This window comes from Corythoichthys intestinalis, chromosome 5 (assembly GCF_030265065.1).
Source record: "Corythoichthys intestinalis isolate RoL2023-P3 chromosome 5, ASM3026506v1, whole genome shotgun sequence".
Taxonomy (NCBI): domain Eukaryota; kingdom Metazoa; phylum Chordata; class Actinopteri; order Syngnathiformes; family Syngnathidae; genus Corythoichthys; species Corythoichthys intestinalis.
The window spans coordinates 45,552,228-45,565,770 of NC_080399.1; the positions used below are offsets into that span (position 1 = coordinate 45,552,228).

At 40.1% G+C, this 13,543-nt stretch overlaps 1 protein-coding gene across 5 annotated transcripts in view; it reads right to left on the reverse strand.

Moving 5' to 3' along the window:
- Positions 1–352: 352 nt before the first annotated feature.
- Positions 353–13,543, reverse strand: part of ankrd27 (ankyrin repeat domain 27 (VPS9 domain)) — a 75,373-nt gene continuing 62,182 nt past the window's right edge. For 3 of the 5 annotated variants that reach the window (XM_057836155.1, XM_057836157.1, XM_057836159.1), the window contains 7 exons: positions 9,506–9,700; positions 9,322–9,441; positions 9,076–9,249; positions 8,921–9,014; positions 7,230–7,293; positions 7,084–7,144; positions 354–1,322 (listed from right to left, as the gene is read on the reverse strand). In XM_057836155.1, coding sequence (XP_057692138.1) covers positions 897–1,322; positions 7,084–7,144; positions 7,230–7,293; positions 8,921–9,014; positions 9,076–9,249; positions 9,322–9,441; positions 9,506–9,700 — 1,134 coding nt within the window. In that variant the 3' untranslated portion in view covers positions 354–896. Of the gene's footprint in view, positions 1,323–7,083; positions 7,145–7,229; positions 7,294–8,920; positions 9,015–9,075; positions 9,250–9,321; positions 9,442–9,505; positions 9,701–13,543 lie in introns of all 5 variants that reach the window. The other 2 variants (XM_057836160.1, XM_057836158.1) reach the window with 2 other exon arrangements.

Here is a 13,543-nt window from a genome sequence, read left to right on the forward strand (position 1 = left end):
CTATGCTTTTCATGCAAAAATTGTGTTTTTTTTCCCTTTAAATGTTTTTATTACATTCATAGAGGACAGGGGTTTCAAAATTGCGAGCCATGGGCCAATTGTGTCGCATGGGGCAATATTTTGTGGCCCCCATTTGTCATCTAATTGTAGTATTAGAGTTGCCTCCATGTATTTTGCGAAAGAAAAAAAAAAATAACAAAAATTTGAAATATAAAATTAATTAATCTAATCCCAAAAAGTATTTCCTAATAAAGGGGTGGATTGGATTAGCAAGGCACTACTGTACAGTACAGGTAAGGTTGTTGACTTGAGCTCACTTAGCAGTCAGCAAAGTAACCAAAAACATGCGACATGTAGTATTTTTATTTGTAGTATAAGTACGATGTACAGAAAAAGTTGATCAAAGAGGAAACCGAGTTTGTGCGCTGAGAATTTATAAATTAACTAAATGATTTTTGAAAGGTCATAATTCATCTGTACTTTTATTTTAGTGCACTTGTCTGTAAGCAGTACTTCTCTTACCCGAGTCTTTTTTGTTGTTGTCGCACTTTCACTGTTGTTATAAATGGAGAAATGTTTATTGAGGTGTCTATCAAAGAAGGCACCATTATATTAGCTAGGAAAAAACAAGAAGGAAAAGTGCTAATCCCTTTTTGCCCGCTATCTGAAATAATCTGATGTTAACAAAGTCGCCATTTGGAAGGGCGCCACCTTAAAATGGCGACCAGGACAAACTGGATGGACTAATGGAAACAGAGACATTCGCATGCACACACAAACACGAAATGTTTAAATTGTGACTAAGTGAAATTAGGCAGATTTTCATTCACACTTTGGTGTCTCGAATATGGGGTTGGGGTTTAGTCATTTGACGTTTCGCTGGATATGGGTGTGCCTCATATAAGGGGCATGTGGCTAGAAAGCGTTGTATCACAAGTGAGGGTTGAGTCCTGGATTTGTCCATCACCGCATTTTAGTGTCTCCCCAGCGTCGGCATGTCGCGGGGGGCTCGCGGCTGAACAGGGAGCGGCGGTGTCCTGCAACCGCTCTGTCGGGGCAGCGTGCAGTGTCCGTCTGTCTGATGATGAAATCGCCGCTGAACTCTCGTGTGCTGTATCGTCTTCATTAAAACGTCTAGTCCACATGCACACGTTGATGCAGGGCTCTGGCGCTTCCTCTCCCGAGTCCAGCGTGTGCCAGCGAGCCAGGCACCGCCCTCTCGACTGCAGGGTACTGTCGTCGCCCGCAGGCGGGCCGATAGCGTCCACTGTGCCGACACGTCGCAACTGGTGCCTCCTCAAATCTGGACTGACCTGCACATGCTCAAACACACAAATGCACATATTAGCTTGCATATTAAAATAATCAAGACATTGATAGTTTTAAAATAACAAAAGTTTCTTCCAGTGTTGTTTTCATCAACGATGATGACAACGAAAATATATATTTTTTTATGAAGATGACGTCACGATGACGTGCTGAAAACATGTCTTGGGAGATTAAACATAACGAGATGGATGCCAGTTGTCGTCTGAACGACAGGAGAACGAGATGAAAATTCGCTTTAGTTTCCGTCATAAATTCCCAATGTGCAGACCCGGCTGCAAAAAGAAATTACGGGGGGTGGGGGGGTCATTACATTTTTGGGGAGGGGGGGGGGCACAGTCCTTCAACGTAAATTTAGCCTGAACAGTGGTGTTTTTACCCGTTACATTTTAATGTACATTTAAACATCTTAATGTTGACTTTCGGCCGCGTCTTTGTCATGGCTTGAGTTCGTCTTTAGTTTCTTGAAAAAAACTCGGATGTCCATTCCCAATTTGAATTACCAACGGAGGAGCCGCTCAATCGCTCAATCCCTATCCAATCCCAGTACCCAACCGCTGGCTACCCCCCCCCCCCCCCCCCCCTTTATCTGTGATTGGCTAGAAATGGCCTTCATTCACTGCTCAGATTGGTTGAATTGGATGACGACAGCTCAAGATTGGATGAATAGAGACGTGTTTTTCAACCTTTTCTGAGTCACTGGACGTTTTGACATTAGAAAAAAATCTCGCGGCACACCACACCAAAATGTTCCTAAATTACTTTCTGTACAGTATATTTAATTATAAAAATAATTTCTCAGTATTTATACTTACTCAGTGTGAAACTTGAGCCTGTTAAGATGAACACAAAGCCAAAAAACTGGCAGGAATCTTCAACAGCTCTCAGTCTCTCTGTGTTTTTATTCTTAATTTTTTTTAGCAGTTAGGCTTGAAAAACTCGACTTGACTGACTTGAGCAATGTCTTTAAGCACATCAGGGCTGGTCATCTCGCTGACAATGGCTTTGCAGGCAGGTAGTATTAACGTCTCTGCCACAGTTTGGGACTTTTTGGATTTAGCAACAAAGTAACTGGCTTTCAGGGCTTTCTTATTTACCTTTGTAGTTTTTCTCAAAAAAGTTGCCCATTTCTCTGTGTTTTCACGAAGGCGAACAAAATAGTCTATCGACTTGTTCTGAAGCGACGGGCGATCATTTAGAGATGACGTTAAAGCTCGTATGGCGCCATGGCGTTAGATACTGTAGCTGCTCGTATCGCGTTCAAGAACTACTCGGATTTCTAGCAATCACCCACCTTGCTGTCCTCGATAATGTGTTGGAATAAAACACAGAGGGAGGATTGACGGCTGTCACAAATGGATAAAATGGGAAGGACACTTTTGTGTATATTGACACTTGACGAGTCAAATGATGAACAGTAGACGTGTTGGGGTCCTAATTGTTGCGGCGAGCAAGGTGGCTGATGGCTAGAAATCCAAGCAGTTCTTGAACGCAATACGAGCTATGCCTCGCTTATCTGCACACAACCGAAAACTTTTTGCCTACTCCTTCCTTGCCCGACGATGTCAAAAAAAAAAAAAAAAAAAAAAAAAGCGACATTGGATAATTTCTCGCGGCACACCTGACTATCTCTCATGGAGGCGGCAGAATCGGTTGAAAAACACTGGAATAGAGGGTTCGTCCTCTCTGTGTGTGTGTTTTTGTGGAAGATTAAAAAAATAAAATAAAATTACACAGTACAGTCTAATCGAGCTAGGGCGGGCACAGCAGTCTCTCAGGGCGGGCCCGGCCCCCTAATGCCCGCCCATGCCGTCGGGTCTGGCAATGTGTGATATTTTCTTATTGTATGTGTAGTTAACACGCATTTAGCAGTGTTTGGCCGTATCACTCATTTGACGTGCTGCCCCCCCCCCCCAAAAAAAACAAACAAACAAAAAAACGCTCCCTACTTCACACCCACGCTTACTAAGCCTGTGCTCATTCCAGGCTCCTTTTGTGAAACGTGTCAGGTGCTTCTTGGTAAGTCTTGTTGTCTTTTCTTGGCTATGCCATGTTACCTTAGCCTTTAAAGGTCTGTGCTGAGTGATCATCACACACTAAACTTTGTAAAGTTTTAGCATTAGCATAGCATAGCGTTTGCGTTAGCATTTAGCGTGGTGACTCGGTGTCTTCTTAAACTCTTGGAAAACATTTTACATACAGTTTGTGGCATCCAGGTGAGTTTACCGTAGTTTTCGGACAACCAGCTGCTACTTTTTCCCCTCATTTTGAATACTGCTGCTTATAGTTCAGTCACTCCAGTGTGGCTTATTTGACCATTTATTTGGGTTAATAGTAGGGCTGTCAAAAATTATCGCGCTAACTGGCGGTAATTAATTTTCTAAATTAATCACGTTAAAATATTTCACGCAATTAACGCACATGCCCCGCTCAAACATTAAAATGACAGCACAGTGAAATGTGTACTTGTTGTGTTTTCAGAGTTTTGTCGCCCTCTGCTGGCGCTTGGGTGCAACTGATTTGATAGGCTTCAGCACCCATGAGCATTGTGTAAGTAATTAGTGGCATCAACAATGGCGGGCTACTAGTTTATTTTTTGATTGAAAATTTTACAAATTTTATTAAAACGAAAACATTAAGAGGGGTTTTAATATAAAATTTCTATAACTTGTACTAACATTTATCTTTTAAGAACTACAAGTCTTTCTATCCATGGATCGCTTTAACAGAATGTTAATAATGGTAATGCCATCTTGTTGATTTATTGTTATGATAAAGAAATACAGTACTTATGTACCGTATGTTGAATGTATATATCCATCTTGTGTCTCATCTTTCCATTCCAACAATAATTTACAGAAAAATATGGCATATTTTATAGATGGTTTGAATTGCGATTAATTACGATTAATGAATTTTTAAGCTGTAATTAACTCGATTAAAGATTTTAATCGTTTGGCACCCCTAGTTAATAGGTAACACGTTATTTGACAGCAGGGTCATAAGACTGCCAGAAGACCGTCATAATTATGATATAACACTATCGCGGGGAATAATGAATGCTTAGGACAGATGTCATTAAGTGTCATTCGGCAAATTATGTCACTAACTCCATTTATGTCAATCTCAGATCTTTTACATTCATTCAAAAGGGAGATAATTTACCAGATGACACAAAATGACATCTGTCATGAGCAGCCATTTTTGCTCATGGCAGTGTCATGTCATAATTATGATGGTCTTATGACAGTCTTATGGCGCCACTGTCAAATGAAGTGTTACCAAATGTCATAACTAGCAATTACTAAAACAACGTGAACAGTAACTGAGGAAAAAATTTGCATAGAACATGAATTTTGATTGTTATTTACATGTTGAACGACAACAGTGTTGACAGCAGGTGGCAGCAGAGGTTGACTGTCTCCCCCAAGGGAGCGGTGATGGCCAAATGAAGCTTGTTGAAGCAATGAAGCTTTGCAGTCAATTGGTTCAAAGCTTCATGGTGGTTCATTTGGTCTTATGACAGTCTTATGATGCTGCTGTCAAATAAAGTGTTACTCGTTTCATCTTCTCTTTTGGTGTAAACATCTCATAATACAGTGAGGACAGCTGCGGCTTATAGTTCGGTGCGGCTTACTTATGAACAAATGCCGTTTTGCTGTCAAATTTGGTTGGTGGCGGCTTATAGTCAGGTGCGCCCTATAGTCCGAAAATTACAATAATTAATTGCAAATAATGTGCTTTTTCCTGTCGAGTGTGTATTATCATCATGAAAATGGTGATGTCCTTGTAGACTCTACAGTTGTGCTCTGTCATGTTCATTCGAAATTGTTGGAAACCTTTTATTTATTTATTCATGGACTAAAACTTTTGAAGTTTATAGACGAAAACATATTAAGAATTTTTGACGTAAACTAGATGAAATTTGAGTTTTCGTTAAAGGGATTCTCTATTTTTAAGACAAGTAATTCCTAAAAGATAAATATTAGTATGAGTTATAATCATTTGATATTAAAACCCCTCTTAATGTTTTTGTTTTAATAAAGTTTGTAAAATTGTTTTAAGTGATAGGTCGCCATTCTTGTTACGTCGCAGTGCATGACGTCACCGGGCCCGTTGCCGAAATTCCAGTGTGTCACTCGTTAGCTTTCCCAACATGACGTCGGTTCTACCCTTCCTATTTGAACCAAATCTGAAAAGTGAGGAGCAGGACAGAACTGTCGGTCGTTCACAAGACGAGCTTCAGAGAAAAATGCGTGCAGCAAATACCTGATAAGACAAAAGTTGGGCAAAAGTCTCAATGACAACAGAGCGAGAGAGAGCTTATGCTGTTGGGAACACCGGTTGGGAGCGAGAGTGTATGCTGTTGGAAACTCCGGTTTTATTAGCAGATATTCAAGGTAAGCATATTGCGTTTTCAAACTTATCCCAATATAATTATGTAGATTGTTAGCATCCAGAGCTGTCATGTGCTTTACATACAGTACAGGCCAAAGAGCACACCTTGTGTAATCCGTGTCTTGTACTGTACATTGTAACGCGTGGTAGGTAGATACGTGTATAAAAGTACCAAAAAGGGGAGAAGCTTCCTCTTATGCACATTTATTCACAATAAATAATATTTCCACCTTGACCCCTCTTCACTCGAGAGCTCAGCGGTACGCAAAAACACGTTCCCTGACGAACTCCAACATTGTTGTAAGGTCCACGTCAGAGTCACTGTCGTCACTGTAGCGTGCCATAGTGCTTTAATTATTTAGTATGATTTGGGGAAAACTCACACGAAGAATAGTCAACAAAAAAGATAGCAATAGTAATCCAAATCTGCGTTTTTTACTCACTCGAAGATCCAGGAATTAGAGCGATTCCATGGCAATGTTGCAGCCACGATCAGGCTGTCGATTCAACAAAATAAACTGATCCGAAAAGCCGCTGTGGGACCGACGAATCAAAAAAATGGACAGATCCAAAACCAATATTGCAGACGCGGTGGGACCGTCGGATCCAGAAAATAGACGGATCCCTCACTTGACTGATGATCCAGGAAAAATGTTCGGGCGCCAGTTGTAATGCGTGGTTGGTAGGATACGTGCATACAGGGACCAAAAAGGGGGAGAAGCTTCCAAATTATGCACATTTAATCACTAAAAATAATAATTCCACCTTGACCACTCACTTCACTCCACTTGTTTCCATTTGACTGGAAATTGCATCCAAAAGCAGCACATCGTGGCATTTTACTTCGCGAGTTTAGGCAGCAATAAGCAATTGTTGAACACGAAAGATACCAATGACGTCATCACTGCGAGCCGGCAAACCATGGCGCCAACTAACGGTCAAAATATGTACTAAATATTATAAAGTATTGCCATTGGTTTAACATTTTATGTGTCTCTAACAACATATTTTAGTACAAGAGAACAATTGTGGTTTATCAGAGCCTACATGTATTTAAGTTAGAGGATCACTTTAACTAAAACTAGACGAAGACGAACACATTTTGAAATGACTAATATATGACTAAGACTAACAAGTATTTTCGTCCAAAAGATTAAGACTAAGACAAAAATTAAAATGGCTGTCAAAAACTACACTGGTCTCTTCATCTCTAGAGCAAAATTTGGACTTGGATGTATTGAGTACTAAGCAGTCCATTAATCAAACGATACCATGTTAAAAAGCACCCTAATGTGCCTTGACTGGCCATTCATATGTCGTTTGTCCATTCGTGCGTTTCATCAAGAAGAAGAGACTAACCTGCTCTGGTGAAGCTGAGCGCCGAGTTGGACTGCAGGAAGTTTTCTTCATTTGCTGAATCCTGAAAAAAAAAAGCAAATCGAGACACTCAACCCTCTCACTGACTAAAAGAATGAGAAAAGGTAAGTTAAAGATGGACGGACAACCTGCTGGCGGCCAATTTGTGTCGCGCGGGATCGTTGAGCCTCAGACGCTGAACAAAGGAGTGTGCTGTAGCCAGACAGAGACGGAGATAAAGAATGACAGAAACAAAAATGTTTTCATTTTTTAAAAATCACCTCAATTTACAAAAAAAAAAAAAGAACAATACACCGCTGCACCTTAACCATTTTTCAGACATTGTTTTTACCCTTTATAAGACACTCATTTTAATCCAATAATTTTAAAAAACTACGGTGCTATTTGGGTCAGTAACCATTGTATTTAAGTTGTTCTGCATATTGCATTTATAATTTAAAATTAAATTAAATTAAAAACAATCATATAAAATAACAGAATAATGATTAATAACTTAAAAAGTCAAAATAACTATAATTGAGACCTGGCATTCACATACAGTGCTGGCCAAAAGTATTGGCACCCCTGCAATTCTGTCAGATAATGCTCAATTTCTCCCAGAAAATGATTGCAATCACAAATGCTTTGGTAGTAATAACTTCATTTATTTTGCTTGCAATGAAAAACCACAAAAGAGAATGGAATTTTTAAAAAATCATTATGATTTTATACAAAACTCCAAAACTCCGCACTGTATGGGGACATCACATTTTGAGTCATGTCGGCCACATTTGTATACCAAATGTTGATATTGTGGCCAATATAACTCAAAATGTGATGTCCGCAAATGGGGACGTCACATCTTTATGAGTTTAAGTGTGTTTTAAATGACCAAAAACAGTCACGTGCCCTATAAAGGGTTAACTTCAAATTGTCTTATTTAGTGCTGCAATGATTAATCGATTTCCTCGAGTTATTTGATTATTGCTGCTTCGAGGATTCATGTAATTAGAGTGGCTTTGTTTGTTCTGAAAGTGTTTGCATTTTGTTTTATTCATTTTGGTGGATACACTGCCCTCTAGTGGCAACAGTGAATATGATATAACTCATTTAACATGGCTGAATACAGCTGCTCCCTGTTAAAACCAACATAAAGTAAGGTTCTGTTTGGGCTAATATGTTTTTTTTATGCATTTGTAATTTAGTTTATAGGTATATTTAGCAGTTATTTGAGGGAATATGTGTTTGAATGATTTAAGAGCATTATAAAAAGAAAAAAAATGTTTGCTTTTCATAGCATTTAAGCTTGCGGACGTTTGCGATAAGAGTTAGCCAATTGTTCTTTTGTTGTACTTAGATCCTCATTTATTTATTTTTGTATACCGTTTGACGCTAAGATCGGGAATTTTAATGTATATTTAAATGAAGGTGCAATTCTGCATAATTTGAAGAAACACTCGGGAATTTTATTTTGTATTCGCATTTAATGCTGTTTTGAAAGTGCATCTCCTAAAACTGATTCTGCAACGCATTTAATGTTCCTAATCCGATGACTTTATTATTCGAACTAGCCAGTTGATAGATTAATCGGAAATTTTCTCTGACCCCAGTCATCCCTGTCAACTGTCAAAATAAGAGATTTGCAAACATCTGGCTTTACCTTGAAACATGTTCATTTGAACTAATGTCCAGTTTATGAATAAAAGAATGGAATTTAAAACATGTTTTAAAACCAATTTATCAAATAATCAAAAAATAATCAACAGACAAATTAAGAAAAACAGCAAGGAAGCAAGTAGGCGAATTGACAAGTTTGTCATTTCGCAGTTGAGACATTTACCCAGAGCGCCTTTGGGTACTGACAGAAGTTTGATAGGTTCGTCATCTGGGGAAAGGCCTGACGCTTTCTGTAGTGATCGCACAATCTCCGCGTTCTGAACAACAAAGGAGATAGTTAGCCGCATCTGCTCAGGACTCGGCACGTTAACACACAACCTTTCCGCCTAGCTGGTATGCCGTGTCCAGGGGCGTCCTGTGTTTTTTGTTCCTTAAGTGCGGGGATGCACCGGCCCTCAGCAACATCTCCACTAGCGCGTGGTGACCTGCCCGCACCGCGCAGTGCAGCGCCGTGTTGCCCTGATGGTTTCGCACATTGACCAGCGCCTCGCTCTAAACAAAAGCATAGCATTGACACAAGTGCTTTTCTAGCATCACAAATTGTGCTACTCCGTCGATGCTCACTTGTGTGAGTGTTGCGGCGGTATCCAGGTTGCCATGGAGACAGGCCACGATCAAAGCTGTATTGCCATACCGATCCTTCTTGTTGAGCTTGGCGTTGCACTCCAGCAGGAACGTCACCACCTGAATGCACAAATGTGTCAAGTGCCGACGGTCGTCGAGCTTCCGGAGAGAAGGTCAAGCTCACCTGCAGGTGGTTGTTCTGGCTGGCCAGGTGAAGAGGTGTGGCCTTGTGGTCAGTACGCGCATTGACATCGGCACCGTGGCGGACAAAGAGCGACGTCAGCTCGGCATGACCGTACGTGCACGACACGTGGAGGGGGGTGACGCCATCTGCGTTGGCGCTCTTCACACACAATGCACCACACGGGACTGCACTCACCTGTGAAAAAAAAAAAAATAGATATATGCGGTCCCACTTGAAATATCTGCAGAGCAAGGGAAAAAAATGAATATTTTTTCTCTTTTGATATTTTAAAAAACACAACTTTAATTATTTAACTATTCTATTTAATTACTGGTGTGATTATTCCTCAAGTAATTTTGTCATGCGTTCAGCTAGGAAGCGGCTTACCTGTGTAATTCTGACTACTATACTAGTGTATTTACTTGTTAAGCCTGCCAGTATATTGCAAAGTTTCATCGCTATGGATTATGTTCTCAAACGTTTCACACCAAGAGTCTTACTTTCGTACATACACCAAAAAAATCAAAACCAACTTGAGTCTGCGCCGGGTGAAGGGGCATTTTAAACCGGGTTTACAGGTTTTGGTAGTCTCATGGACAGGCACAAACATGTGTTTTGGAAAGAGGACAGGATTTGCTGCCAATCGGCATGAACATTGCCAAATCCTTCGCACCAGTAAGCAGGCTTATTTGCATTCCCTTTAAACACCAGCACATTTGTTGCTTGTTCCTGCAAATTGTCCCCGGTTTAAAAGCGGGTGACATGCATTTGGCGTTGGGAAGAACGAGCAGACCTCATGAGCAGATAACATGAATTTGGCCACACTACCCTTCGATGGACAAGGGACGGGATCCCACACTCTTGCATAAGCGGGTCAAAAATGACTGTTACGGCACAAGGCCTTAGTTTTTTCTTTTTGTTGTCATTCGCCCTCATTTTCCCCTACCACATCACCCAACTGAGCCTAATGATCATCAGCCTGGTATACAGTGCCTTGCAAAAGTATTCGGCCCCCTTGAATCTTGCAACCTTTCGCCACATTTCAGGCTTCAAACATAAAGATATGAAATTTAATTTTTTTGTCAAGAATCAACAACAAGTGGGACACAATTGTGAAGTGGAACAACATTTATTGGATAATTTAAACTTTTTTAACAAATAAAAAACTGAAAAGTGGGGCGTGCAATATTATTCGGCCCCTTTACTTTAAGTGCAGCAAACTCACTCCAGAAGTTCAGTGAGGATCTCTGAATGATCCAATGTTGTCCTAAATGACCGATGATGATAAATAGAATCCAAATGTGTGTAATCAAGTCTCCGTATAAATGCACCCGCTCTGTGATGGTCTCAGGGTTCTGTTTAAAGTGCAGAGAGCATTATGAAAACCAAGGAACACACCAGGCAGGTCCGAGATACTGTTGTGGAGAAGTTTAAAGCCGGATTTGGATACAAAAAGATTTCCCAAGCTTTAAACGTCTCAAGGAGCACTGTGCAAGCCATTATATTGAAATGGAAGGCGCATCAGACCACTGCAAATCTACCAAGACCCGGCCGTCCTTCCAAACTTTCTTCTCAAACAAGGAGAAAACTGATCAGAGATGCAGCCAAGAGGCCCATGATCACTCTGGATTAACTGCAGAGATCTACAGCTGAGGTGGGAGAGTCTGTCCATAGGACAACAATCAGTCATACACTGCACAAATCTGGCCTTTATGGAAGAGTGGCAAGAAGAAAGCCATTTCTCAAAGATATCCATAAAAAGTCTCGTTTAAAGTTTGCCACAAGCCACCTGGGAGACACACCAAACATGTGGAAGAAGGTGCTCTGGTCAGATGAAACCAAAATGGAACTTTTTGGCCACAATGCAAAACGATATGTTTGGCGTAAAAGCAACACAGCTCATCACCCTGAACACACCATCCCCACTGTCAAACATGGTGGTGGCAGCATCATGGTTTGGGCCTGCTTTTCTTCAGCAGGGACAGGGAAGATGGTTAAAATTGACGGGAAGATGGATGCAGCCAAATACAGGAACATTCTGGAAGAAAACCTGTTGGTATCTGCACAAGACCTGAGACTGGGACGGAGATTTATCTTCCAACAGGACAATGATCCAAAACATAAAGCCAAATCTACAATGGAATGGTTCAAAAATAAACGTATCCAGGTGTTAGAATGGCCAAGTCAAAGTCCAGACCTGAATCCAATCGAGAATCTGTGGAAAGAGCTGAAGACTGCTGTTCACAAACACTCTCCATCCAACCTCACTGAGCTCGAGCTGTTTTGCAAGGAAGAATGGGCAAGAATGTCAGTCTCTCGATGTGCAAAACTGATAGAAACATACCCCAAGCGACTTGCAGCTGTAATTGGAGCAAAAGGTGGCACTACAAAGTATTAACGCAAGGGGGCCGAATAATATTGCACGCCCCACTTTTCAGTTTTTTATTTGTTAAAAAAGTTTAAATTATCCAATAAATTTTGTTCCACTTCACGATTGTGTCCCACTTGTTGTTGATTCTTGACAAAAAATTTAAATTTTATATCTTCATGTTTGAAGCCTGAAATGTGGCGAAAGGTTGCAAGGTTCAAGGGGGCCGAATACTTTTGCAAGGCACTGTATAAGACTGGCCGGCCAACCTGATGATGACCAGTGGGTCCTGCCTGGTGACAACTAAACACATTAGTTCAGTTATGTTTTTGTTAGACCTAGCCTATGTTATCATTTTCTCTCTAATTAGGTACTTTTGGACTTTCTGATTTTTTTCGGTAATAAATAGGCTATTTGCCTTTTTTTTGGACATTTTTTTTGCAACCTGCTGTCATTGCCTTCATACTTCCGTTGAACATGGATTTGGTATGGAATCTAATGAGAACCTTTGATTCTACTCAAATGTGGCAGGAATAACTTAACTGTGGACAAATGACTACATACCAGTGTTGTTTCGTCAACGATGACTACAACAAAAATATTGTGTCAACGAACAATTTATTTAAATGACAATGATGAGACGATAACGAGCTGAAAACGCGTTTTGGGAGACTAGAACAGAAAGAGACGTATAACAGTTTCACGAGATGAGAACGAGACGAAAATGCACAACAGTTTTTGTCACATGTTCACAATGTGGGACATTAATGTGTAGTTAGCCTGCATCATTGCAGTGTCTGGTTGTGTAATTCATGTGACATACTGCGCTGCGCCCCCCAACTCACCAGTGTTGTCTCAAGGTTTGTACACACGGTAAGATTTGTTTTTTTATCTTGGCCAGAGAGAATAGGCAACGGTCTTTAAAGGTCTGTGCTGAGTGACCATCACACACTAAATGTAACTCGTGACATAGCCTTTGCGGTCGTGTTAGCATCAGGTTTGTCACAGATTACTTGAAAAAGTAATTTAATTAATGATTACACCTCAAAAAGAAATTTAGATACTTTACTGATTTATTATCAAAGTAACTAACCTACTTTAAAAGTAATTTATTGGTTACTTTTTAACAAATTTTCTCCCTTTGCCGCTTCTACATAAGAATGACAACAAAAATACCTCATCGCATGTAATTGACTTTCTGATAATTGAATTCAAAGGGGAAGATCAGAATTTTTCAGTTAAGGCTTACCGTATTTTGGACTATAAGTCGCACCTGAGTGTAAGTCTCACCAGCCCAAAAATGCGCAATGAAGAGCAAAAAAAACCCCATATAAGTTGCATCTTGGGGGGAAATTACTTGATAAAATCTAACACATAGAGCAGATATGTCATCTTGAAAGGCAATTTATAATAAAAATACAATAGAGAACAACATGCTAAATAAGTGTATAGGATGATAATGTTACATGATGCATGAACAACGCAACGAAATGCGAACGTGGCCGGTATATTTACGTAACATAGCTATTAAGAGTTATTCAGATAACTATAGCATAAAGAACATGCTAACAAGTTTACCAAACCATCAGTATTTCCAAAACACCAAAATAACACATGAAATGATATAATAATGTGTTAATAATTTCACACATGAATTGCTCCAGAGTATA